This window comes from Anolis carolinensis, chromosome 2 (assembly GCF_035594765.1).
Source record: "Anolis carolinensis isolate JA03-04 chromosome 2, rAnoCar3.1.pri, whole genome shotgun sequence".
Classification (NCBI taxonomy): Eukaryota; Metazoa; Chordata; class Lepidosauria; order Squamata; family Dactyloidae; genus Anolis; species Anolis carolinensis.
In genome coordinates this window covers 226,151,397-226,175,961 of record NC_085842.1, presented here as the reverse complement: position 1 = coordinate 226,175,961, position 24,565 = coordinate 226,151,397, and the positions used below count along the sequence as shown (strand labels likewise).

Sequence of the window (24,565 nt, the reverse complement as noted above, 5' to 3'; positions counted from 1 at the left end):
ATTCTATTTTATAAAAACAAAAGTCATAGTCAGAGGTGCCTGAGTTGTGATCTCCTATTCAAAAATAGAAACTGCACTTCTCAACTTGATTCAAAACATGTTCCAGGGATTCAATGCTTCTGTGCACATGTACTGAGAATTCTAGCCTTACCTAAATAATTATTGATGAGATCAGCATTACTAGAAATCAGATAAATCTCTTGTTCTCACATTAAGAGAGATAGAAAGGGGCCAGGCTTCATTAATTGCTGCCTTTAGGAGATATAGAAGTATATACATCTTTGGATTGAATATGGATAGTTAGGAACTCTGCCATGACCCTTCTTTCCGAACACTGGAAGCTCTTAAAAGCCAATTCCCATACCAGGGAGTTTGCTTTCCAGAGTTTCTAGTGTTCGGGAGGAATATACCAGGTCTATTTACCATATTTCATCCTATAAAAATAGGTTTCTTGCCTTGTCCATATTAATTAACATATTATAGCATATTAGGATAATATTGACAAGCAGGCTGAAAAAATACAGAAGTATTAAAAAGATATGGATGCACATTACATTAGGAAACATTAGGAAATTATTCTAATGTTTTATCTCTCAGAAAAATCACACAAACCTTGCCCTTGATATGCTTTGCTCGAATCAGGACCCTTATTGCTTAATGTAAAACTCCTCTATTTAGGAACTATCTCATTCGCCTTCACTGCCAACCTCGACTGGTTTAAACCCTATACTGTTCATGCCTCTGATGGGGGGGTTTTATGTCCCTGTTAATTGTGGCATAGCAATAAGTGGTGCTCAAATCATGAAAGGAAAGTTAGGAGCGACCCTTAATGAAATCTGCATCTTATACACTTCCTGTACATTTCCATTTTCATCCCTCAAATATGTCTCCTTTTAACTCTTCAAACAACTAGAAAAGTAGCCATCAAAAAAGAGAATCAGTCTCATCCTGCAGTAATAAATTGTATTGATTATCTCTTAGGCATTTCACAATATCAAACTAAACAGCAAGTTTTGATAGGAAGTTAAAATAAGAAAGTTAAAATAAGACACTTATAACAATACAGTAAATAACTATGATAAAACTGAATATATACATCATATTTTCTTATCACACCTACAATTTACCCCGATCAGCCCCACATATGTGGTTCTCAAACACATTATTTTACTCAAATACAGAACTTTTATATGTTATTTTTGGGTCTTGGCCACATATAAAATATGTTGTTTTGATGTGAGATTCCTAATACATTGTCCGTTGGATATATGGACCAAAGTAGAAGTGTCTTACTTTCTGAGTCTCATCATGCAAATAATTTAAGCATTGGGTGTAATTGAGAACAAAAAAAACAAAAACATGGCATAATCTTCTAGCTCATTTAAAAGTCCTTCACAATCTTAGTAACTCTTATAAGCAGTCTTATATGCTAAGACAATATTATAAATCATGTACTGAAGGTTGGGGAGTCAGAAACTTAGGACAATAGCTCCTCTAAGGCATTTGTGTATGAGATGACTTAAAAGCTCATCACTCACCCTCTCTGCCATACCAACTGATGTGCTACTGTATTTCTGCTCTTGTAAATCTCTGGAACGAAAACCTTATTGCTAGAGCAGGGTGAAAAACTTTCAATCATCCCAGTGTTTTGGCCATGAACTCCACCCAACATGGCCAGTAATCAATGACTTTGCAAACTACAGCCCCACCTCTGCCATTTGGAAATGGGAAAACAATGATTTGTAGAGATACCATAGTATTACCTTGGTAACTGTTAGCACTATGTCTGTAGACGTGACAAGTGGATCCGGACTTCCCATCAGTTTGTAACCAATCACTTCAGGGAGCACCATGCTGATCGGCTGGCCCAGCATCACTGCTTCGGCTTCAATGCCCCCCACACCTGATGAACAAAAAGGCAATCACTAAACAAAACAGCCTTCTTTGCAGACAGCCAAACAACAAGAAAAAGCTAGCAGAGACAACACTGGAGACACGAAGTGATCAAATCAAAACGTCAAGACATCAACAGTGCAAATATTCTTGATATCTTGAATTTTTAAGGAGTTTTGACTCTCAGTAAGAAATTCTATAGGTTGTAAGAATTTAGAAGCAGCCATACAGAATCTGACTCAATGCCCATGTAGTCTAACATTTTGTTACAACTAGAAGCCTGTAAAAGCATATGAACAGGATGTGGTCCAAATAGAGATGGGAAGGCCTGGAAAAAGCCCGGAAAAACTGGGAAAAAAACAGGAAAAAAACCCTGGAAAAATTGAGAAAAAATGGAAAAATCTGTTTCCCCTCAATTTTTCTGTTTTCCCCCCAGGTATTCCCATCTCTAGGTCCAATAGCACCCTTCCACTTGAGTTCCCTAACAAACTGACATTCAGAAGTTTAAAAACCATTTAAAAGATACAACTGTCACAACTATTGAAAACTCAGCATAACTCCTCTCTACTATCAGATATCAAAACCGATTTAAACAATCTACAACTATGCATTATTGCTCTTATTTGTCATGATCTGCCGAATACCAAAGATACAGCTTAACTTTGTCCTAACAGCTTCAAGTTAAGGATAGAACAAGTTAAGAACGGAACTTACAAGCTCCTTACAGCAGAGATTTGTCTCCCTGTACTCTTCAAAGGGACATGTATACCTGCTTATTTACTTACCATACTGATATATATGATGAATTTATCATAGAATCAACAAATATTTAAAATGTATTTGTTGACTTTAAAACAGTAGATTTAAATAATATTTAAGAGGTGTGAGAGATCTTAAAATGACTGAGGAAATTAAGAAATATTTTCTTATTGACAAAAGCAATAAAGAGCAACATTTAATCAGTTTGTTATGGTCAAAACATAGCCTGAACTGTCTTCCTGCTTTGTGATAATATATTACTTTCACAAATCTCTGTAAGTACCACTTGAAGATGGGGCAGGCGATTCTGAACACAAATCGAGAAAGAAGGAAGGGGAAGAGATGCTAGGTTGTTGTCTTTCAGTAGACGGTATGTTTATTAAATTGAGTTCTATCCTAGGGAAATGTAGCTATGAGACTATAATGTTGACCATCTAGTTAGAAAAGACATAAATATCATTGGCAGCAGACTTAGCAAAAGCAGGGTCAAAGGACTTGCACAGCTGGAAATGTTCTGAAGATTTTAATTTAAGGCTGTAACTCAGCTTTTGGTGGGAGATCAGCAAATATTGGGTAACCTCTGTGCAATCCAACTCCTTTGGAGCTGGGGTAGAGATAGCAAGAGGCAAGGCTTTGAAGAGAATGTGTGGAGAGAGGAGACAAAAAAGGAGATATTTTAAGGCAGTGGTTCTCAACCTGTGGGTCCCCAGATGTTTTGGCCTTCAACTCCCAGAAATCCTAACAGCTGGTAAACTGGTATAGGCCAAAACACCTGGGGACCCACAGGCTGAGAACCACTGTTCTAAAGAAACAGTGAAGGAATTAGGGAATCAAAAAGAAAAAATGGAAAACTCATTTGGAATTGGAAGAGGGTCCAACGTTTGGTTTGCTACTGGGTGTGGAGTCAAAGCATTGTTCAGAAATGTTGAAAAGACACCAATATTTGGGCTTTCTTTAAATGGAGCAATCAGTCAAGTATTAAGTGGGTTTTTAGTTAGATTTTAATCTTGTGGTTGCTTAATCATACCAGGGCAAGAAAAGAAGAATTTGTTGTTGTAAACAATGCTGTAAATGATTTTATTTTTTGAAGTTTCATTTTAAATAATTCTAAGATTGCTCAGAGATTTTGGAATAATCTGTCTTTCTTATTTTCTGATAACGGACACATGAACTAGAGCTTTGATATCATGGTCTTGCAGAAGCAATGGGAACACACTCATCCTGTCTAGGTCACAAGCCCACAAAAGCCATCACTTTTGCATAATCAAAATCCAAAGTCAGATTGAAATGGGTTCACATAATCAGTTTGCTTCAGGAACTCGAGTAAGATAAAATAGCAACACCTTTGTTTCTCATGGTTCACTTTACCCAAGCCTTGTTTCAGACACGAAATTATTACGGATAATTCAATGAAATTACTTTCAGATTATGTGTATAAAGACGTGTATGATTAAAATACATACATGAACCTACAAAACGAAATTTTGCCAAAGACATTTAAGTATGAAGTGAAGACTTACCCCAGCCAAGGACTCCTAAGCCATTGATCATTGTGGTATGTGAATCAGTGCCGACCACACTGTCTGGATAATAGTATCCATCCTGGTCAAAGACAACTCTTGCCAAGTACTCTAAATTCACTTGATGGATAATCCCAGAACCTGGAGGAATAATCCTCATGTTCTGGAAAGCTTGGGAACCCCACTGGAAGACAAAAGATAAAAATAGTATCTCTTGGGTTCATGAGAAGTTAAGGTTTAACCAACATGTTATTTTGTTTTACAAGAAGCCTATTTTCTACTTGAAGAGTTAGCAAAGATGAGATAAGAGATGTGCTCCAACCTTAAATCTCTCAGGTTTTGCTAAAGCAGTGGTTCTCAACCTGTGGGTCCCCAGATGTTTTGGCCTTCAACTCCCAGAAATCCTAACAGTTGGTAAACTGTCTTGGATTTTTGGGGATTGTAGACCAAAACACCTGGGACCCACAGGTTGAGAACCACTGTGCAAAAGCTTCATCATCCAACCCACAGAGATCTACACTAGGCCCCATTATTTTGTGAAATAAAATATGAAAAAGAGAATTGAATCAGCATATTCACACCAGATTCATCATGCTGTGAATAGCCTGCAGTTACACAGAATCAAAAATCAACTATAAATTACAAAGTAAAAAATGTATGTGTATGAAAATAAAACTTCATAATAACAAGACAAAAATCAAAGTTTGACAGGCCTGTGTACAAAATGCCTGCTTTCATTTGGTCTTCCATCTCTTGTCTGGCTCAAATCTATTATAATCAAATTGAGGTGGGTATCTTGTCTTGTGGAACATCCCATATCCACTTGGGTTGCCTTTCATGCAATAAAAAGCCATAAGATGCATTTAAACAAGGCATGTGGGGTATAGATGGCTTGTTTTCAAATATATTTTGCAATGCTTCTAAAAGTGCATAGTAAATGGCCCCCATGTTTTAAGCCACATTGTGCCAGTTTGTTGAAGCAAAGAGTAGGGTCAAAACAGCCTGCATGCTGGCCTCTCATGTGCCATAAACACAAGTTCTTTTCTTCCTCAGCCGCACTTTCTGGGGTCAAGGGCAGGCCATTTCCTCAGCTATTTCCTCTGTGATGAGGAAAAGCTGGGAGAATTCTTACTATAGGGCTGTTGTGTGTTTTCCGGGCTGTATGGCCATAATCCAGAAGCATTCTCTCCTGATATTTCATGTTCTGGAACATGGCCATACAGCCTGGAAAACACACAACAGTCCTGTGATTCCAGCCATGAAAGCATTTGACAACAAATTCTTACTATACCTTTAAGAACTCAAATCGTTCTTTGTTCCTTTCAAACTCCAGATCTTGATTCTTTTCTAAACTGTCTGGCCTGCAAAGAAAAAATGGATTATCAGTGTGGCAGACTTTGAGTAAGATGCAGCAGGTGGTCCGATGCGTGTGGGCAAAAAGAAAGGAACAAAGCAAGTTCTGTATTTATTTAGCTCAGCTGTTTTATGCACTTTAATTACTTTGCACCAAGGATCTAGAGAGAAGCAGTGAAGAGAGCTTAAGAAGCTTTTGCAGTAATTCCTACTGTCTGGCTCAAATGCTAATTCCATACTGTATGTAGGCAGGTTGGTAGAATTGAGGTGGCAGAGAAAAAGCAATGGAAAGTTTACTAAAACATTAATTAGGTAAAGCATTAATCCTTCCATAATATACTATGCTGTTGAGCTCACCAAATCTGTACATGTACTCCAAAGGTCCTTGAATATAAGCCAAGATAAGAATATAAGACAAGATTTGCTGGCTGAAACTAAAAGCTTACCTAGCCCAGCATCCTGCTTTCCACAGGGGGCAACTAAATATCTACAAGTAGGATATGAAGGGAACAATTCTCTCACGCAATTGATTCTCAAAAGCTAGGCTGCCTGCCTCTGTACCATTATCTAGTAACTCCTGGCAGTATATTCTTCCATGAATGCAGCTGATTCTTCTTTGAAGTTTAGCTGATAGCCACCAAAACACTGTGTGACACTTCAGATACTGGGAGGGTGATTACACTACCAAATGAATCTGACTGGCCAAGAAATGTTGGCTGAGGGTGATCCAGCAGGACACCTTGAATATTCTTACATTAGAAGATGCATCTGAAAGAACTATTTAAAAGTTAATAATTCAATGCAGCAATTTTCAAAATGCCAACTCTGTGCCTTTTAGTAGGCAAGGAAAATCAAAAAATGTTACAATTCCTAAGAGCGGAGTTGAAAGACAAATGAAGTTTCTTATCAACTCAGGCTTTACTGTAGAGCCGTTAGAAAAAGTAAAGCAGATGTCTCAGATAACAGATCGCAAGTATGAAAGAAGAGTGAATTGTTAGTTATTTAACTGCATTTGTATTGTGTAGGAAAGATGGTGGAGTCTCTGGTGGTGCAACAGATTAAACAGCTGAGCTGCAGAATTTGCTGACCGAAAGTTCAAATTTGGGGAGCAGGATGAGCTCTCACTGTTAGCCCCAGCTTCTGCCAACCTAGCAGTTCGAAAACATGCAAATGTGAGTAGATCAATAAGTACCGCTCCGGTGGGAAGGTAACGGCACTTCATGCGGCCATGCTGGCCACAGGACCTAGGAAGCATCTACAGATAACACCAGCACTTAAGCTTAGAAATGAAGATGAGCACCACACCCCAGAGTCGGACACGACTGGACTTGATGTCAGGGGGAATCTTTACTTTTACCTTTGTATATTCCCAAATACCTGGGGTCATGTAAAAAAAAAAATATTGGGCCAAAAGGGGTTCCAAGTGGAAAGTTTAAGAAGCCCTAATGTAAGGTAAAGGTAAAGGTTTTTCCTGATGTTAAGTCCAGTCATGTCTGACTCTGGGGGTTGGTGCTCATCTCCATTTCTAAGCCGAAGAGCCGGCGTTGTCCATAGACACCTCCAAGGTCATGTGGCTGGCATGACTTCATGGAGCGCCATTACCTTCCCACCGGAGCACTGCCTATTGATCTACTCACATTTGCATGTTTTCGAACTGCTAGGTTGGCAGAAACTGGAGCTAACAGCGGGCGCTCACTCCGCTCCTGGGATTTGAACCTGCGACCTTTCGGTCTGCAAGTTCAGCAGCTCAGTGCTTTAACACACTTCGCCACCGGGGCCCTAATGTAGATGTACTCAATTGTAACTTCTGTATTCATAATTTGCTACTTAGTAACAATTATGGTTACTCCATGTTTGGAATCCCCACACAACTTATTTTAAAGGTATTTACTTAGTTAAGTATACTCCAACTATACAACTAAGTAGATGATAGGCCCCAATTAGACAACTAGGATCCTTGCAGTCATGCCGGCCACATGACCTTGGAGGTGTCTACGGACAATGTTGCCTATTCAGCTTAAAAATGAGCACCAACACCCAGAGTTGGACACGACTAGACTTAATGTCAGGGGAAAACCTTTACCTTTACCTTAGATGGTAGTGGTATTTTCCATCACAGGGACCAACATGACCAAGCGTGGCCTGGCCACTATTTATCTTCAGAATCTGTGGGGAAATGACATTAGCTATTCTGCACTGGGCAGCAACATATGTCTTGGGCTAGTTACAGCACAGCATACCCCCATTTAAAAAAATTAAACCCCACTATACTTAACTTATAATTATAATGGAGTAAATATTCATTGCTATGCCTTACCTTTTATTAAAATCAACTTGGATGGAATGGTCAATCACTAAATCAGCAGGACAGACGGGGTTGATTTTTTCTGGGTCTCCTTCCAGCATCTTCACAGCATCACGCATAGCAGCAAAATCAACTACAGCAGGGACACCACTGCAATGGAATTATGAAAGAGAAGTCTGAATTGATGGAGTAAATAGTGTTTTAATATTTGAATTAGTTTTGTCCCTAAATTGTATTTTTCACTCTTACTGTGAGAACTGCTTTCAGTGCCAAAATCGAAAGGCAGAATATAAATCTAATAAATAAGTAAATAAAATATGAATACAGAAATGGATAGCAAGCCAGATGCCATATTGATTTGGAAAAGCCATACAATTATAAAAAATTAAAACACTTCAACCCAAAGGAACAATATTGAATAGGGAGTTTGGATATATACGGAATCTGGGCAATTCTTCAAACCATGGCTTTGGGAGAAGTAGGAAATGGGTGACTTTGGGGGAAGATGCAACTGATCATTTTTATGGGTAAATTTTCCTTTTGTGAAAAACATGTGGGCATGTGGGGATGGGAGATATGGGTCTCACAAGGATGATGATCTGATCCCTGAAGTCATGGTATTTACACACACCTAACTTAACAGAAAATATGAGAACTGTACATGATCAATGGGCCATAATTCCAGGTTCCTTAGTAACTTTTTACAATTGCATCAACCTTGAATTACTCCAGATAAAATATTATTACTGGGGCAACTGGACAGAATTCTTGAACATGAGTTTGTTCAAACAGTCAAGCATCTGTCTTCAGACTGGATTAAACAGAACATACTCTTTTGGAATAGTTTCAGAAAATGTATTACCTGTTTTCATAAGACCACACATCACGTTAAGCCAGGATTAGGACAGAAACTAGCAATTCTTGCACTCACCTCATCCTGTTCTCTAAATATATACCAGGTTTTCGGGTTTTTTTAACTATAATTATGCATCAGATTTGAATGAAGTACATTCAAATCTGGTTTCTTTGGACAGGTTTGGGTACTTCGTGAGATGAACTGAAGCTGCACCCTGGTTGAAGCTTTATGTAGGCTTGTGGGTTTCAGAAAGGCAGAGGAATGCAACAAACAACACTCTAAAGTTTCATTTCTGTGAAAATACCACACAGTGGGGCAAAAGAGAGAATGAGTTGAATGGCAATCTTCTAGCTACTGTGCTTTCAGGTGGAGCAAGGATAGTACCATGAAAAAGCCAGGCCATTCTTCAAACACCATCACCTTTACTATTTGAAAAAACTTGTTTTCAGATCTTATATCTCTGTAAACTCTTCAGCTGTCTTCTACAAAAGCCTCACATACTTCTGTGATGTCCAAACTATTCCATTTGTACATATATAGCCCTTTTTAAATATCACAGTTAGAAAACTGTGTAAGTTCTTCAGTTGTCCTAAGGACTGTGAAAAACTATCTAAGACAGTCTTCTGCAACCTGGACTGGTATTTGTAGGATGTCCAGCATAATCAATCTGCATTCTGCAGAATGGTAAAAATATTCAACCCCCGTGTCAAATGGATAGGGAACCCTTTGGGATGGAATGGAGCATGCCTAAATAACCTGTGGCTCTCCAGCTGTTTTGACCTCCAACTGCCAGAAACCTTAGCCAGCTTATCCAATGGCTGGGAATTTTGGGAGTTGGAGGCCAAAACAGCTGGAGGGCTGCAGGTTGTCCAGGCCTGGAATAGAGCAATGATTCCCAAACTCTGGCCCTCCAGATGTATTGGGCTTCTGCTCCCATTTGGTCAAAGTAGCTGAAGTTCAAAACACCTAGTAAATCGGAATTGGGAATCACAGGAATAGCAATTTGGAACCCACTCACCCTACAGCGATGATTGCTGTGGTGGCGCAATGGGTTAAACCCTTGTGCCAGCTGAACTGCTGACCTGAAGGTTGGATTGCTGGCCTGAAGGTTGCCGGTTGGAATCCGAGATATGGGGTGAGTTCCCATCTGTTCACTCTAGCTTGTGGGAAATGAGAGAAGCCTCCCAGCAACACATCCGGGTGTTCCCTGGGCAATGTCTCTGTAGGCAGCCAATTCTCTCATACCAGAAGCGACTTGCAGTATGTTCTCAAGTTGCTTCTGACACAATTTTAAAAACCTAGCTGATTAAAGTGCTATGATTCCAGTTAACTGTCTTTTTTCCATTCCATGGAATTTTTGAAATATAGTTTCATGAAATATTAAGAATTATCATTCATAGAGTTGTAGTGTCTCACCAAACTCACAGGTTCCAGAGGATGAGGCCACAGTAGTTAAGATGGAAGCTATGTGCTATATTAATATAGTACAAAATGGATCTTAGTGTGAGTTATATAAGAGAAGTTCCATTCAGAAATGAATTGTCCTCATACAATGAACTATATGGAAGAATTAAGAACTGTGCAAGAGAAAGTGGGACCAATGTGCTGCTCCATTTTGATCCTTTTTTATAGTCACTATTTTTTATGAGCTGGAAAGTAACTGTGTGAAACAGGAAGATTACTTTGTTTGTTTAGGCTCCAAAGACCATTTAGGGCCCTGGAAAATCAGGCTTCGAAAGTCTATGGGAGTCTACATGTCTAGAAAAAGATCTCTATTGCAACCACTCTCCAATGTATGATGGGCAGTGGGAAGGGTGGAGTGGCATAGGCGATATCATTATGAGCTCTAGTGTGTGCCCTTCTTTGTGTAGGGGATTTAAAATGACTGAACAAGACTAGAGATATTTGGAAAGGATGAAAAATATTGGAAACAGGAAACACAACTGCTACTTATTGCACACCTTTTCATGTTGGAGCAAAGACATCTACATAAGCATCCAGTTACATGCTTTAGAAGCATATCCATTTATCCATAGGGAGAGTTATGAAAGCTCGCTTTAGGAAAACAGAAAAAAAGGAGCAGCCACTGAAGCAAAGTACAGGAATATCCTATATACCATTTTGGGTGACAACTCCGTATTGTCTTTGAAGACTATCAGAGGATTTATATATGAGGAACATATTTAACATTTCCTACATGTGTCTGGAACTTCTCAGAGAAGATTAACTGATGTTACCAATGTGAAGTTCTGATAAAATTAAAAGCGCCACATATAGTTGCTGTAGGTCAACTAAAGTTTTCAGGGTCCACTACAATAGGGATCACACAGGGGACCACTAGAGCAAATAATAATAATAAATAATAATAATAAACTTTATTTATACCCCACCACCATCTCCTCAAAGGGACTCAGTGCAGCTTACAAAGGCACTCCAGGGTACACCAGATAACATAAAACGGTACAGGAGTATAAAACAGTATCCCATAGAATTATAACGATAACCACTATCAACGCATATAACAGAAAATAAAATAGCACAATTTTTACAATTCAGAACATCTGGAGATAAAACTAGCTGCCATCAATTCACAACTAAAGTGCCAGAGTGTCAACCTCATATGGGCCCATTTCAGTTCGAGGTCAAAAGCATGTTTAAAAATCCATATTTTTAGGCTGGATTGAAGCACTTCTACTAAGATCATTCCCAGCAGAATAGGCAATAGTATTATCGAAATATATTTGTGCACGACCTGCTCCAGCGATTTGGTACACACATTTATTATGAAGCGATGCAAGAACTCAGAGATACTTCATCCAGAATTACTAATGACAAAAATACTTTTCTTATAATGGAATTCAAAATATACTATCCAACTACTTGAAGTTTAATATGTAGACTATCAATAAAAACAAAAAAAACAAAAACAAAAACAAACCAACAGTCAGAGAGAGATCTCTGAGCCTGATTTATGTATCACCTCAGAAATATGGTTTGAAATTGAAATGAACACTACAAATATACTGGCACTGAGAACATTTTCTGCCAGCCTATAAGAATAAAGTTCAAAGAATGGCAACCTTTGATTCCAATGACGTTAAATGAAGTAGGAATAGTTACTTTTTTACTTGAAGGTCTGTTTAACCAACTTAGTATAGCCTGTCAACCACATTTCAAGGCTAGCAGAATGAAGAGGAAAGGATTTGTTAGCTTTAGATCTGTGTCTTAGTAAGTCAACATTCATTTTTATTGAAATCCCACATACTTATAGCTGACTTTTTTGTTGCTTCAACACACTAAAACAAGAAAGGTCAAAAGGACTGTTTTATCACTTATTCTCTAGGGTTCTCAAAACTCTCCAAAGAAAACAGTACAGTGCAAATATAAAGCTAAATACAACTAAAAGCTGGATCAAGAACTGTACTTTCTGATCCTATCTAAAAGGGAAAAAAGCAGAACATAGATAATCTACAAACAATGGTTGGGATTTTCTGGCAAAAAATGATGTAAACTTTCTCTACAACCCCCAAAAGAAATCTGAATTTTAACAATTTTTCAAGATGTGTGTGGTTTAATAAGAATAGATCCCAAAACAGAATAAACTTTTGTGACTGTAGTCATAACGCTTGAAAAGTCTGTACATAAAGTAAGAAACAAGCAAGTAAAATGGTATTGACAACAAGCATGTGACTGTTAAGTTCTCAACCCCCCCTGCCGACAAAACTGTCACAAATACATAAACACAAACAAAATATCTACAGAATATAGTAGCAATTAATGATAACAAATAACCAGAACACAAACTCAATGCCACCAAAACCTGCTCCTGAAACTTGTAGTAAAACGTCAAATCATCAGGCCCTGTATTTCTTAACCAGTTAGGCCAGGAAAATATGAAATTGTTATTTGATGTCATCAAGATGACAGGTTAGAGAGAAACATGGCATTGGGGAAGTAACTAATTCATTTACTTTAGTGTTAATCGGGCCCTTTCATACCCAAAAACTAATCTTGCCGCATTTTTAGAGTCAGATTTATTCTGTGCTATGTGTTATTATCACCACTGGTCTATCTGAATTGTCTCATTTTTGAGTTCTGCAAATGTTAGGTTGGGAGAAAGCAAAGCGAAATTACAGGTTGATTTACTATATTTTGTTGTAAGAAGATATGATTTACAGATGTGTGCTGTTGAAGCATGTGAACAAAAATACTGTATTAACATGCTATGGAAATTGTATATTCCAAAAATATTTAAATACTCTCACAAAAGTAATCCATATGTTTGGAATGAAACAAAGACAAGTAACTGACAGAGACCTGCAATCAGTGAAAGGCAAGATGTGCAGCTAGCAAAAAGGACCTTTTTAGCAGATGATACCTGGTTGTGGAATGGACTTCCCATTACCTATATATGTTTTTTTTCACTGTCGGGTATAATGCTCCAGAGCACTTATGTTGCTATACTTGTGTTCTCCCAAATATCTATCCTTGTGGTATTCTAGTGATCTTTGCTTTTTCTATTTTTTAAAACAATCATTTTGGCCTTTCGACTGCTTTTTCTTGTGCTGGTTTAGCAGAATTTTTCTGTTGGCTTTACAAGGGTGTATGTGTGTAAGATAAGCCTGCTTTCAGTATGAACAAACTATGTGTATGGCGGCTGTTAGCATGACACCACAAGTTCCTGATAACATTTCATTTTGGTGGCATGCTGAAAGGGCCAATCTGAACACTAAAGTGCAACAATATCCATTTTTGCTGCTGGAATCACAACTTCACACAGGCTGTATGTTCTTCTAGGGGCTAAGCAGGGCTGACAAGAGTCTTGCAGCTCATTCTCATTTGAATGGTTAGACTAAAATACAGCCACAGCCAGTCTCTGATGTTTATGTTAAATGAATCTTGTACCTCCGAAAATGGTTGTATTTTTATTTATGGCTTTGGGTGGTTCCGGACAAAGCCTTTAATGTGCAATTGCCCTATCTCATTGATAGAAGTCTGCAGGCAATTCAGACAATCCCATCTATCATTTCTAACCACTCAATTCTCCCCCTGCCATCATTATTTCTGCTAGTTTTTTTGTAACTTACGTAAAATCTTGCAGAATGACTCGGGCAGGCTTAAATGGCACTTCAATGTTCTTGTGCTGCATCTCCTTCCAGTTGAGGACATTTTCAACATCATGTTTCTTCACTAGGAACTCATCACAGTTGCGAACTGCAGCCTCCAGCAGGACTCTGATAGAAAATGGTAAACGTTCTGGAAGGAAGATGAAGAGACAAAAAATTACACTATGCAACACAGTTTTGTTCTTGGGTTACAAATGTCATTTCCTAATTGGTTCTATCATAGAAACATGAAAAAAGCTTATTAAACTGCAAAACTCTGTTTTTGCGGGACATCCTACAGCACACTTTGCTAAAGTTTTTCAATGAATATCTGATAGTGTCTCAACCAATTCAACATAGTTTGTGGCAGCAACAAAATCAAAGTTTCTGGAGTATAACAACTATTTTCAAAGTAAATACTGCACAATTAAACAGGAATAATACAAACCAGAAACAGATTTTTTCACATTTTGTTATATAGTGTAATAGAGCAGGACAACAAAGTCAATTCCTCATGTCATCAAAAAAAAGACAGGGCTATCAGAAGCCAAACCTTTTAAATGTTTGTTGTTATTATATGTCTTCAAGTTAGCTTACAGATGCCCTTATCTTATGGTTTTCTTGGCAAGATTTATTCAGTAGAGGTTTCGCATCACCTTACTTTTAGGGCAAGAGGATGTCACTTAGCTGAAATCATTTAGTGGGTTTCCATGGTTGAGCAGGGATTTGAACCCTGGTCTCATAGAGCCCTAGATCAGACTATTACATCATGCTGTCTCTTTTTAATATGCAATGGTATTATATGCTCCATATGAAGTAATGAAAGTGGGATTAGGTTGTGTTATCCCAATAATTTAGACGTTTTACCTGCTGCTACAAACAGGAAAAGAAGGAAAGGGAAATCTCTAAATATGTGCTGACTAGTAGTGGGCATAGGAAGCTGCAAGTGTCTGTATACCTTCCTGCAAGCTTAGGTGACAATGTTTCTTCTCTCTGCATTTCATGCCTCAAAAGTATCAAGGCAATTGAAAGTCAAATCCTTATACAGTAGAGTCCTGCGTATCCGACTTTCGGAAATCTGACACACCATATTATCCAATGCCCTTACACCCAGGGCTGCCCTCCCTCACTCGCTCACTCACCTGGCCGGGTCCTGGTGCTGCCGGGACCTGGCCGGGTCCGTGAGCAAGGGACGGAGGGCGGGCAAATGAAGGAAGGCAGCAAAGGCCCTCCCTGGCTGGCTCGCTCGCTCACTCACCTGGCCAGGTCCTGGTGCTGCCAGCACCCGGCTGAGTGAGTGAGTGATGGATGGAGGGCGGGCGAGTGAAGGAGGGTGGCAAAGGCCCTCCCTCGCTTGCTCGCCCGGCTGAATCCTGGTGCTGCTAGGACTTCGCTGGGTGAGTGAGCAAGGGACGGAGAGTGGGCGAGTGAAGGAGGGCGGCAAAGGCCGTTCTTCGCTCACTTGCTCGCTTACTCACCCGGCCGGCTGGGTCCTGGTGCTGCCAGGACCTGGCCGGGTGAATGAGCGAGGGACGTAGGGCGGGCGAGTACAGGAGGGAGGCAAAGGCCCTCCCTCCCTTGCTCACTCAGCGGAGTCTTGGTGCTGTCGGGACATGGCCGGGTGCATGAGCGAGGGATGGCGGGCGGGCGGGCGAGCACCCACCCTGTTATCCGATAGTTTCACTTATCCGACATTCTGCCCACCAATTTATGTCGGGTAAGTGAGACTCTACTGTATTTTAATCCTGAGAGTCAAGTTCTGTTCTGAATGGCAGTGACTCCCCAAGCCTGGATTTGTGAGTGGTATAGGTAAAAAGGTACAAGAGAGGTGGCCAGAATAAGTATTTTAATAACAATTTACATAGGCTTGCTTGATTTTCTTCCTGCTTTTTGATGGAAATAAAATACCATATTTACTCAAATCTAATGCTCACCTCTTTGACTGAATTACATTCCTAAAATTAGGATGTGCATTAGATTTGCGTAATATGGTAGATACTTTTTTGGTTTCAGGGTTTTGAAAACTGAGGTGTGCATTAGATTCAATGGCGCATTAGACTCAAGTAAATATGGGTATGTACTATGTTACTGGAACCTATGAGCAATAGCTCCTCTCAAGTATGAAGCCACTCTGAGACTGATTAAGCACTCTATAATAGAGCAGTTTGCATACACAAGAAAACCCAGCTCTAAAGTCACACTTACAACGCATTATCTTCGGGAAACAACTCCTTATTTGCGACATTTATATACCGCCCTTCTCACCCCGAAGGGGACTCAGGGCGGTTTACAAGTATATATACATACAATATATTATATTATACAACTATATTGCAATATTATTAGTAATATTGCATGTAATATAAATATACAATTATAATAGTGAATTATAATTATTATTACATTGTATTACAACATAATATTATTATTAATATTAATATTATATATATTCACGTGTGTGCGTGTGTGCGTGTGTGCATGTGTATACACATACACACACACACACACACACACACACAAAGCATGTTACTGGTAGGAGGGGCCTTCAGCTGGAGCAAGGAGACAAGATGGAGACTGTCTTTGCTGGCTCCCTCTCTGCTCTGGCATCAGAGCGTCTGTTGGAGATGGTGGGAGGGGCCTTCAGCTGGAGCAAGGAGACAAGATGGAGACTGTCTTTGCTGGATCCCTCTCTGCTCTGGCATCAGAGCGTCCGTTGGAGAATGTAATCCTTGTGAATGTAATCAACCTACCATATCTGGGGTCTCCCAAGCGTTTCAAACTGAAGAACCTTGTTGACTGGCCAGGGTCCAGTGGCTCCCCAAGGTGTGAAAATGGGTTGCTCATGGCTGAGATATCACACTGCAAATCCAAAACAGGGTTACTCAGTCACTGGATGAAGCACTAAGTTTTCACAGACAATGTTTAAAAATATCATATAGTTAAGAACTAGGAAAACACATGTGAGTCTAAGATTCGGTTTTTCAAAACATAAACTGAAATAAATTCCTTATTTGCTGGAATATTATTATTATTAATATTATTATTATTATTAAACTTTATTTGTACCCCGCTAGCATCTCCTGAAGGACTCGATGCAGCTTATAAAGGCCAAGGCCTCAACACACAATATAACAATACAAAACAAAAGGCAAATTAAAAACAATTAAAACAGTATAAACAACAAGCAGTAAACAATACGCTAAAACACAATAAAACTGGGCCGGGCCAGAGTAATGGGTACAAGATTAAAAGTGCTGATGTGACAGGTAATATATAAGGCTTATAGGGCAAGTGCAGAGTGTGATATACAATCTTAGTTCTAATAAAGTGCTTATGGGACTTGGAATTGGAGATTTCCTATTAATATGGGAAGGCACATTGGAACAGCCAGGTCTTCAAGTTCTTTCTGAAGACTGCCAATGTAGGGGCCTGTTTGAGATCCTTGGGGAGGGTGTTCCAGAGTCGGGGGGCCACCACAGAGAAGGCCCTGTCTCGTGTCCCCACCAACCGTGCTTGCGACGCAGGCGGGATCACGAGCAGGGCCTCTCCAGATGACCGAAGTGAACGCGTGGGTTCGTAGACGGAGATGCAGTCACGGAGGTAGGAGGGTCCCAAACCGTTCAGGGCTTTGTAGGTAAGCACCTGCAACTTAAATTGGGCTCGGAAAGTAAATGGCAGCCAGTGGAGCTCCTTGAACAGGAGGGTTGACCTCTCTCTGTAAGGGGCCCCAGTTAACATCCTGGCTGCCACTCGTTGGACCAGTTGGAACTTCCGAGCCATTTTCAAGGGCAGCCCCACGTAGAGCGCATTACAGTAGTCCAGTCTGGAGGTGACCAAGGCATGGACCACCCCGGCCAGATCAGCCTTCGCGAGGTACGGTCGCAGTTGGTGCACGAGTCTCAATTGTGCAAAGGCCCTCCCAGACACCACCGACGCCTGAGCCTCGAGCGTAAGCGATGAATCCAGGAGGACTCCCAGACTGCGGACCTGTGGCTTCAGGGGGAGTGTAACCCCGTCCAGCACAGGTTGCCACCCTATACCCCGGTCAGGATTACGATCAACCAGGAGGACCTCTGTCTTGTCGGGATTGATCTTCAGCTTGTTCCTCCTCATCCAGATAGACACAGCGGCCAGGCACTCGTCCAGCACCCGAGAGGCCTCCTTGGAATTAGGTGGAAAGGAGTAGTAGAGTTGTGCATCATCTGCATAGAGGTGACACCCAACTCCAAAACTCCGGATTACCTCTCCCAGCGGTTTCATGTAGATGTTAAAGAGCATGGGAGACAGAGTAGAGCCTTGCGGGACCCCACAGCTCAAAGGCCAGGGGTCCGAGCAGGCGTCTCCCAGCTTCACCATCTGGGATTGACCCTCCAGGAAGGATCAGAGCCACGACAAAACCGTGCCCCCAAGACCCATCCCAGAGAGTCGTCCCAGAAGGATACCATGATCGATGGTATCGAAAGCCGCTGAGATGTCCAAGAGAACCAACAGGGTCACACTCCCCCTGTCCAGCTCTCTACGGAGGTCATCCACCAAGGCGACCAAGGCTGTCTCGGTGCCGTGACCAGGCCTGAAACCAGACTGTGACTGATCTAGGTAGTTGATGTCATCTAGAAAGCCCTGGAGCTGGGAGGCAACCACCCGCTCCAGCACCTTACCCAAGAAAGGGAGGTTGGAGATTGGTCTGAAATTGTTCAGCACCGTGGAGTCAAGGGAAACCTTTTTAAGGAGTGGACAAACCACAGCTTGTTTCAGGTAAGATGGAAAACCCCCCTGCTCCAACGATGCATTAATGATCAACACAAACCAATCAACCAGCCCCTCCCTGGCCGATTTAATTAGCCAAGACGGGCAAGGGTCCAGAACCGACGTGGTTGCCCTCACAGCCCCAAGGACCTCCACCACGGCCTCAGGAAGAACAAGCCTAAAAGAATCCCACAAAATCGGACAAGCAGATGCCTCAATCACCTCCCCTGGCACTGTGGTGGAATTGGAGTCGAGCTCAAGGTGTATCTGAGCGACTTTGTCTGCAAAATGGTGTGCGAAATCGCGACACCGAGTTGCTGGGTCGTCAAAAGTCTCCTCCACCACGGGTGGCTGAAGGAGTTCCCCAACGACCCAAAACAATTCCGATGATCTATTTGCTGCAGACGCTATACGGGTAGTCATATAGGACTCCTTGGCTGCCCGTATAGCCACGGTATACGCCCTAAGAAAGGCTGTAGCCCGTGCTCGGTCGGACACGTCCCGAGAACTCCTCCAAGTGCGCTCTAGCCCCCTCCTCGTATGCTTCATCACAGCCAGCTCCCCGGTGAACCAGGGAGACGGCTTGTCATGACGCAACGTGATGGGGCGTTCGGAAGCGATCGTATCTATCGCCCTGGTCACTTCCCTGTTATAGAGATCGACCAGGACGTCGACAGGATCGCCAGGCTCCATGGCAGGAAGGACCCCAAGATTCCTCAGGAATCCCTCCGGATCCATCAGTCTCCTGGGGTGGACGATCTTAATTTGTCGTTCACCCCTGCGGAGGTTTAGGGTCGCCGAAAGTCTAAAACTGACCAGATAATGATCAGACCATGACACAGGAAGGGTGTTTTGTTCTTCCACTCTGATCATTCCACTGTCCGCCACAAAAACTAGGTCGAGTGTGTGTCCAGCCTGATGGGTAGGACCAGCTATAATTTGTGATAGCCCCATGGTCGTCATGGCGGCCATGAAATCCTGAGCTGCACCAGTCAAGGGGGTCTCAGCATGAATGTTAAAGTCTCCCAGCACCACCAGGCGCTGGGAGACCAAGGCCGAATTGGAGACCACCAATATATATATAGTTCCACCAACATACCACTTTGGGATTATTAATGTCATAAAAGTAAACTGATAATAAAATAATGATCCTTTGCTTCTTTTCAAAATAAGGTAATGATATTCACCCTCGTCCTCTGAAATGGGAGTTTTTGTTCCCGGGGCATGTTTTGTTGCAAAACACACAGAACTAAACCTTTTATAACATGTCACCTGAAGTACACTACTCACAGAGGAACAGACATACAAAGCAGGCACTTCTTAACATGGCACCTGAAGAACTGCAGCTCATGCTTCCAAGTTTCCGCCATGTACCATGTATGGGAGGTGTAACAGACAAAAGGCAGCTGGGACAAAATTTCTCCCAAAAAGCCTACTGTTTTTTTACTACTGGAATACTTTTTTGTCCCAGTTAATGTAATGTATTGGGATAAAGAGTGATTGTGTGATGTATAACAATGTTGACAAGCAGAAGTGACATATTTGGGTTGTCGGCAATCTGACCTTGTTTGGAGGAGGAACTGGAACTAGAAGACATGTAATGTTAACCCTTCCACTAATCTAACCTTCAATAAATTGAAATTCCTATACATTCATATGAAAAAACTGAAAGGGCTCTAGAAATGTCAATGCAATTCAAAGCTCTATTTTTCCTGCTTAGATGTCTTTATGAGGAGGATGTTACTACTGATCAGAGAGCCTCTGATATCTGTAAGAAAGCATATTCACACACAAACACAAACACATACAAATCGTGTCAGAAGCAAATTGAGAGTACAGTTATAATGTATAGTTATAAATAAAATATACCTTTTATTTCTCTTGTGCTGTGAACAAACTTCTAGATTTTTACATGCTGTTCTATGTATAGCAAAGTATTTTATAGTAAAATGGTACCAAGCTGGTATAAAATTCCTACCTCTTTTAAAATAATGTATTGCATGTCATTATTTTTCTAGATATGAAAAGATATAACACTCAGCTGGACTGGCAAATGCCTCGGGTCTCAGTGGGCTGTTTGTGCCTGGAGTATTATACTTTGACACAGGTGCTCTTGCCCCTACATCTAGACAAGCCTGATATATATATATCTTGACATTTTATCTTTCTTATTTTTCCTTCCTAAAAAGTGGAGTGATCAGGGTTTTCTCCCTGAGCATGCTCTGAGGGAAGGAAAGTAACCTGCATGCCACAGGTCACGCCTCTATTTACATGGAAGTCATGAGGTTCACTGCACAGTCAGTGAATAGAGACCATGGAGCCAATTGTGAGCATCAGCCCATATTTCAATTAGAATTATACCTCCTCCTAGCCTGGGTTCCAAAAGTCTTGGATAATGTTATGTATGGAGAATGCTGGCAACTTAAATGGAAAACACCAGGACAGGAGATAATTTGTTTGGATAAATCAGTACACATACAACACATGCCAAATCCCAGAGCTTCTCACCAGTTCAGAGGACTTATTTGTTGGTGTTAACTGTTGATAAATCCATGTTAACTTTATGGCAACCCTATGGATGAGAAACCTCCTATTCATCCTACAAATTAATGCCTTAAAACCAAGTGCTTTCTGAGAGGAGCCTGAACTAAAACACAATCTGTCACAACATCAAAAATCAAAACTATGCTGCCCTCCAAATCTTGTTGGAGCACAACTGGCCACAGGCTTAGCTAGAATAGTCAATGGCAAGGAAAGTTCACAGCTGTAATCCGAAAACATTTGGAAGATCACACAATTTACACCCTGAATATAGCTGTATTTGTTTTTATAAAAAAGCAACACAAGGTTACAAATTAGAGAACTGAGGCTAAGGCCATGTAGTGAGTAAAATGTGACGAAGAATGCACATTGACTTCTCTTTAAGCTAAAACACTATAGCAGTTCTTTTATTCTTACTGTACCTCTAAGGAAGAGGAACAAGCCTTCAAACGATGGTGATGATGATAAATTATTACCCACCTTCCCTTTCACCTGAGGCAGGGTACAAAAAGCTTTTTTTCCTCTGCAACATTTGGAGTTTCCTTTCTTTATTCCTGCACTAGCACCTTTCTGCACTCCTTCCTTCCATCATTTCGTTGCTTCCCTCCTGTCACCAAATTAGCTATTTGTTTAGTGCTTTTTAATACCCAGCAGAACTTTGCACTCTTAATCCCGTTTGCAATGCAATTTTCAAAGATGCATGAGAGTCAGCTTGGACCCACTGCCAAGGGCATTTCTACACAAGACATTTATCATGACATCATGAACACTGAGAAAACAAGAATCTGGCATTTAGAAAAAACAACTGGAGCACAGCAATACAATGAGGTGTGTGGATTTGTTGGAAGGGGGGAGTTTTGAAAAGAAATCCTTCGTGGGAGGAAATTGGAGAACACATGCATTTCCTTTTGAGCCCCAATCCAAGTCTGTTGCCTACATTTATGAACTTAGGTAGTTTGAATGAAAGGAAAATGGAAACATCCTCTGTTTTCACTGAACACTCAAAGAACTTGCAACTATTTATAGTACCTATAAATGCTTTCAGTTTGTCAAATGCTCCTTTTATTTAACAGTGTCTGTTATAAAACTGTGAATTACATTGGTCTTTATCCAAATACAAGAGCTTGGAAATACCTTGTAGAGGCAGTCCACAAGTTACAAACATCCGACTTACAAACTACCCATAGTTAGGAACGGGGGTGAGACTATAGGAAGTGAGACACATCTACCCCCAAGAAGGAAATCCATTCCTGAAAGGGTTATCATGGGGAAAAGGTGTCTCAATTGAAGCTTTAGCACCAATCTTTGTTTCCATAACAAGTAATTTGTAAAAATCCAATTATCAGAGGGACAGATAGTGAGGAGACATCTTCTGAACAGGGGCACATATGCCTAATCCATCAATAAACATATGCCTAAATCCATCTATTACTCCCAGTAAACCCACTGGTCAACTACTGAACATCAAGTCAACACTTATATGAATCACTTATTCAAATGGGTCTATTTTACTTGGAACTAGCATCTGGATCCCAAAATACTAATTACTGATCATTATAGTAACAATAAAACAAAACTAATCCAAAATGCTACAGAAATGGGAATGCAACAAAAGGCAAACAGAAGGAAACAAGAGTGGGAGCAGCTGAATTGGAGCATATATATTTTCTGAGGTGGATCATAATTCCCATTAAATCTCTGTAGTGACGAAGGGTTTCTCCCTCAAGCAATGTCCCACTGTGTTACCAGTTATACAGACTTGAATAAATCAGTGGTAGCAGACAGCATAAATGATCACTGGGAGTCTCATTTCCCTCTTAAGGAGCAAGACAAAAAAAAAATCCTGATAGCATCAAAGCTCCCCTCTCACCTCACAGAGATCAGCAAGGAGTGATCCCATTTGTTTCTACTATTTTAGAGGGAAGCAGTAATGTGTGTGTAAAATTCCTTCAACCAATAAAAAATTCCTCCATTGTTTACTCTGCGTTATGATTTAATGGGTAAATAACCAGGGGTAGAGATTGTGCTCCTTATAGTCCACAGTGCTATATAAATAACAATGAGAATTATGCATTCCAGTGCAAGGCACAGGCTGGGAGCTAACTTGAAAGAAGCACGGCCTGCCACCCAATGTGGTTGGCAGCTTTCAAAATGTTAGTTACTCATGTGATGCAATGTACTTGGGACTTTCCCTGTGAGTTGTCACAGGTGCTTTTCATCTGAGAGGAAAATGAATACATCAGAATACCTCTGTGGCTGTTGCACACATGAGCATTGAGAGATATTTCAGATAACAAATTGAAGATTTTTTTTTAAAGTCTGAGAATTATCTCCTTTTGCCAGGCTTTTGGTGGAGAGGATGGAAACATCAGGGAGTATTTTTAAGTCGATATTTGACATGCAGGTCTGCAATCATGTTATCTTCCATGACACTCTTTTCCACCACTACTCCACTGGCTTTCTGTTCCTTTGCCCAATAAATCAGCATAATGTGTATTTGTTAATAAGTATCTTTCAGTTTCTTCTTCCTTCTTTTTTCCTAGGTACATTTCTAAAGATATTACTACTGTCACCATTACAGCCTTGCCATTGATGTCATATTAGTCTCATGATTCGTGTGAGAATTTGGTATCATCTCATTTACTGCATGTGAAAAGTGCAGTTTTGACTATTTCAGCTCTAGGGATAGAATGAATACTTGAATTTTTTTTTTTAATTATCAAAAATGTGCTTCTACAGGTCAAAAAGAGAATCCTGGAGAGAAAGGAATCCTGGCACTTCAGCACTTACTCCCCACAAAATTCACACTTCCATGTTTTGTGTAGAAAATAGAGATTTGGGGCAGAAAATGCTATTTCTAACAAGAGAACACTATTTCCTGCACAGAAAAGGTTGCGGCTAGAGATTTATTCTGTACAAAATTTTCCTAGGGTTGCTTTGCAGTTTATGTGCAAAATTTGATGCTTGCTGTGTAGAAAATGCTGTTTTAGGTACAAAAATACCACTTACACTGAATTAAGTTTAAGCAGTTTTCTTAAAAATGAGCAGTTTGTGGGCACTGCCATGCAACCAAAAACAAACAAACCAAAACCCTGCTCAAATTACAATGACACAACAACCTTTACTATAGTCAATAAATCATTAGGCTACATTAATATATATTAAAAACAGCACAGTAGAAAACATTCATAGTAGCAATAATTATTCTACTCGACAAAATACTGTTTGTTAAATCACACAGTATTAAAAAAGAATTAAATATTTTATTTATTTATTTACAGTATTTATATTCTGCCCTTCTCACCCTGAAGGGGACTCAGGGAGGATCACATTGCACACATATAATGCCTTAACATAGAACAGAGACAGAGACAAACGCAGGCTCCGAGCTGGCCTCGAACTCATGACCTCTTGTTCAGAGTGATTTGTTGCAGCTGGCAGCTGGCTGCTCACCAGCCTGTGCCACAGCCCGGCCCTTTCTTACAAA

At 40.5% G+C, this 24,565-nt stretch overlaps 1 protein-coding gene across 1 annotated transcript in view; it reads right to left on the bottom strand.

Moving 5' to 3' along the window:
- Positions 1-24,565, bottom strand: part of aco1 (aconitase 1) — a 72,963-nt gene that overhangs the window by 37,742 nt on the left and 10,656 nt on the right. The window contains exons 2-7 of the mRNA XM_062971833.1: positions 16,542-16,650; positions 13,774-13,942; positions 7,843-7,980; positions 5,464-5,533; positions 4,173-4,356; positions 1,764-1,903 (exon numbers count right to left, since the gene is read on the bottom strand). Of these exons, the coding sequence (XP_062827903.1) occupies positions 1,764-1,903; positions 4,173-4,356; positions 5,464-5,533; positions 7,843-7,980; positions 13,774-13,942; positions 16,542-16,635 (795 nt within the window). The 5' untranslated portion in view covers positions 16,636-16,650. The remainder of the gene's footprint in view (positions 1-1,763; positions 1,904-4,172; positions 4,357-5,463; positions 5,534-7,842; positions 7,981-13,773; positions 13,943-16,541; positions 16,651-24,565) is intronic.